The sequence below is a fragment of the Acyrthosiphon pisum genome, unplaced genomic scaffold (genome assembly GCF_005508785.2).
Source record: "Acyrthosiphon pisum isolate AL4f unplaced genomic scaffold, pea_aphid_22Mar2018_4r6ur Scaffold_20979;HRSCAF=22699, whole genome shotgun sequence".
Classification (NCBI taxonomy): Eukaryota; Metazoa; Arthropoda; class Insecta; order Hemiptera; family Aphididae; genus Acyrthosiphon; species Acyrthosiphon pisum.
Window position 1 is genome coordinate 663 of NW_021770394.1, and position 3,930 is coordinate 4,592.

Sequence of the window (3,930 nt, forward strand, 5' to 3'; positions counted from 1 at the left end):
TACCTTTAAACATTTTTTTTAAATTACATACCTATATATAAATGGCAATAATTTTTCACCTTTAAACATTTTTTTTAATTATGTACAAATGACAATTATTGACAATGTAAAACGCAGATTGCAGGTATACTTGTATACTTTATAACAATTAATTAGTAATACATAATATATTATAATATGTTAATGTACTATTTATTATATATATTTTGATTTATAGTTTATGTTATATGATTTTTTAACTGTGATATAATTATTTAATATTTAATGTTATAAACTAGATGTAATTTTTTTTATATACTCCGGCCCACGAGAGTCCATATGTCAGAACGCGTCCGTCGCTGCGCATCGGTTCCCCTTCCATACGCTGAATCTACCGATCGGAAACCGGCCGAAAACGATCGCCGACAGCCGTCGTTAGTCGTGTTTTTATGACCCGCTGTATTCACGTTGTCGAGTGGTGGGAACAGCACTATGGTGGGAGAAAATTCGGCCGGCAGCTGTCGCGACCGTCAGTATCGATGCGCGGTTTACGTATGGACTTTCGTGGGCTGGAGTATAGTTACCTTTTAATAAAATAAATGTATTGTCTAGTATAATAAATATTAATTTAGCTACATACCTAATAATATAATAATTAGTTTAATAGTTAATGAAAAACAATTGTTAACATTAATGCTTTAACACTTTAACAACAGTTTATTAATTTACAAAATATTAAACTAGTATTTTAGAATATTATATATTTTATGGTTATAGATATTATGTTAGGGTGACCGCACACTGGTAAAGCAAAACTGCTTTAAAGCGACTAAAGTCGCTTTATTATGACTAATCAAAAATAAAACATTTATATTTTATGGAAAACACGCACACTGATAAAGCATAGTCAAAACAAAACAGTTTTGTCTTCAGTCATGACTAATATTGTTTTATTGAAATAGAACGTGCGCTATTTTCATTAGTCATTGCCAAGCAGTCACTGGATAATTACATCAAAATTACTATTATTGCCAAATATTATTCATTTATATTATTCATTTATGCTAAAAAATGTAATTGTCTACAATATAAAGGTAGGTAATTGTACATTATAATATATTATACAAGTACTGAAATACGTAATTTTGAATTGAAAAACATTTATTTGATTTTTCGTTGATATTTTATTAAGTAGTATAGTGTAGTATAGTGTATTATATTATATTTATATTATTATAAGTATAAGGTTTTTTTTATTTTTAAGTAGTAAACACCATACCATACTCATCTCTTGAAAGGCTGAAAAGTGTGAATATTATGTAATAATATTAATATTACATGATTACGTAATTAAATAAGTAGTAGGTAACATAATATGCATAGGTATAGTATTATTTTATTCAATAGGATTATAAAATGTCGATTGAGCATGAAATGAACCTCGAAGATTTAATATCATTAGTCCAAGAACGTCAGTCTATTTATGATTACAAGAACAAAAATCATAGCAACAGAAACATACAAGAACAATTATGGACAGAAATATCGGATATTCTAAAAGTACCAGGTCTTTATATTTTTATTATATTAATAATAGTTGATATCACTATTTTAAGAAAAAAAAAATGTGTTTTTGATAACTTTATTATATTTTTATATTTTCTACTCAACATAAATCACGATAGTAATAATAATATAATAACAAAGTAGATAGGTACTTAAAATAGTTAATTAATTGATGAATTTATTATTATTATTTATTATTTAATAATTTTATTATACAGTGTATTTATTTTGCCAGGATACAGAACCTTTATTTGAATTAAAATATTCTGTAAATTTATTTCGAAGTGATATTGCTGCTGTAGAAGATCTATTATTAGAAGATCTATTTCTACTGATATCTTGTTCAATTATTTCATTCTGTTCTTGAGAATTTATAAATTCTTGAATATCAATACAATGTTGCTCTCTCGTCATAATTAAGTTATGTAATACACAAATAGCTTTTACGATTTGGGTAGCTTTTTCTGGGCCAACCACAATTTTGTTTTCCAACACTTTAAATTTCTTAACCATAATTCCGAATGCGCATTCTACTATTCGTCTTGCCCGCGACTGTCGATAGTTAAAAATACGCTTTTCGTTTGTTAAGTTCCTACGCGGAAAAGGTCTCATCAGGCATGGTAATAAAGGGTATGCTTCATCCCCAACGAAAACAAAAGGATATTCTTCATTGATGTCATTATGAATTTTTCTGGGTGGTGGCAAATTTAATTCGTTGTGTAGTAACATTTTATAAAAATTAGATTCTTTAAATATTCCACTGTCACTGGACCGACCATAATCCCCGACATCGATTGTTATAAATTTTGCGTGAGCATCAACCACAGCTTGAAGCACGATTGAGTGAAACCCTTTATAATTAAAATACTCGGAACCAGCACATGGTGGACATTGAATAGCAATGTGCTTACCATCAATTGCTCCTGTGCAATTAGGAAAATTCCAAATTTTATTGAATTCATTTGAAATTTTAATCCAGTCTTCTTCTCTAGGCGTTGGCAAATAAATGGGTGATAATAATTTCCATATAGCAGTACATACTTCATTAATTATCAATCCTATTGTCGTAGCACCTAGGCGAAATTGGTAATGAAGACGTTGAAATCGCTCTCCCGTTGCCAAATAACTATAAACATTATTTAAAAAAAAAAACAAAATATAAATACAACTTTGTATTGTAATTAGTATAAAATGTGTTGATCAATTACAGCTAATGAATGCAAGGCAAAATGGACCACGCTTCGAAATTCATTTTCAAGAGAGCTGCGTCAAAGAAAATTGCCATCTGGGTCCGGAGCATCATCAAGAAAAAGACAATGGTATTTATTTGATAATATGTTGTTTCTTTCTGATTACGTGTTGCAACACAAAAAAATGGAAAGCAATTTGAGTAGTTCCCATATAGATCACTTAGAAAACGAAAGTTTAGTTGAACAACCTATAGTGTCAGATACTGAAAAAAATTTAGAAACAGCTGAACAAGACGAAGTGCTTTCACAAACAATAGTTACTGAAGATGTAGAAAATGAAAAATCAAGTAATGAACCATTATTTAAAAAACCAAGAACAAACCGAAAAATGTTACCCAGTGAAAGAGTGGTGGAACCGATGTTGGAATTTATAAAGACAAGAACTCAACCAAAAAAAAAATAATGAGGATACACCTGAACTTTCTTTTTTAAAAAGTATTATTCCAGATTATTTAAAATTAAATGATAAAAATCAACGTCAGTTCAAAAAAAATATATTAAATACCATTGATCAGCTTCTCGACAGCCAAGAAGATCATACGTCGTATGAAATGCCAGGATACAATAATGTACCACATACTGATATCATTCATCATTTATCACCAGATCAGCATTTAAATGCAAATCATCAACCTCAGCAATTTAATGCGATTCAGTACATCGCGAGTTCTCCAGATTTCTCCTCGTCAGATAGTTCAAGTTCATATAATTTGCATTAATACAGTTGATTTTTCATTATAATAAATTTTAATTTTTAGTATTGTTAAAAACTAAGTATAAGTAAGTAACCTTATTAAGTGTTAACTCATTTTATTATAATAATATTATAACAATAAAAATTAATACGTTCAAGAGAATTCGGAAGTCTAAAAGAATTAATTTTGTACTACCTGTTATTTTAGATTCTGAGTGGAGCGAAAAAATGAAAATGTAAAAAAAAGTTGGACAAGTGGTTACCGCTCTGCTGTTCAGTAGTTGCCAAGCATGTCGTTGTAATAGAAATGTTATACCTATTTGAATTCAATGATAAAATATCATTTTATAACGAAAATTTTTTTTTTTTTTTTTTAAACACACATCATTGTAAAATCGATACATTATTTCGCTACGCTCCGCTCAGAATCTAATATCTAAT

General features: G+C 28.8%; 1 protein-coding gene across 1 annotated transcript; it reads left to right on the plus strand.

The window, feature by feature from the left end:
* The first annotated feature begins 1,210 nt into the window (after positions 1-1,210).
* On the plus strand, positions 1,211-3,588 carry LOC107882666. Its single transcript, XM_029492189.1, has 2 exons — positions 1,211-1,546; positions 2,756-3,588. The coding sequence occupies exons 1-2, from the start codon at positions 1,396-1,398 to the stop codon at positions 3,196-3,198; spliced, it is 594 nt and encodes a 197-aa protein (XP_029348049.1). The 5' UTR covers positions 1,211-1,395; the 3' UTR covers positions 3,199-3,588.
* The last annotated feature ends 342 nt before the right edge of the window (positions 3,589-3,930 follow it).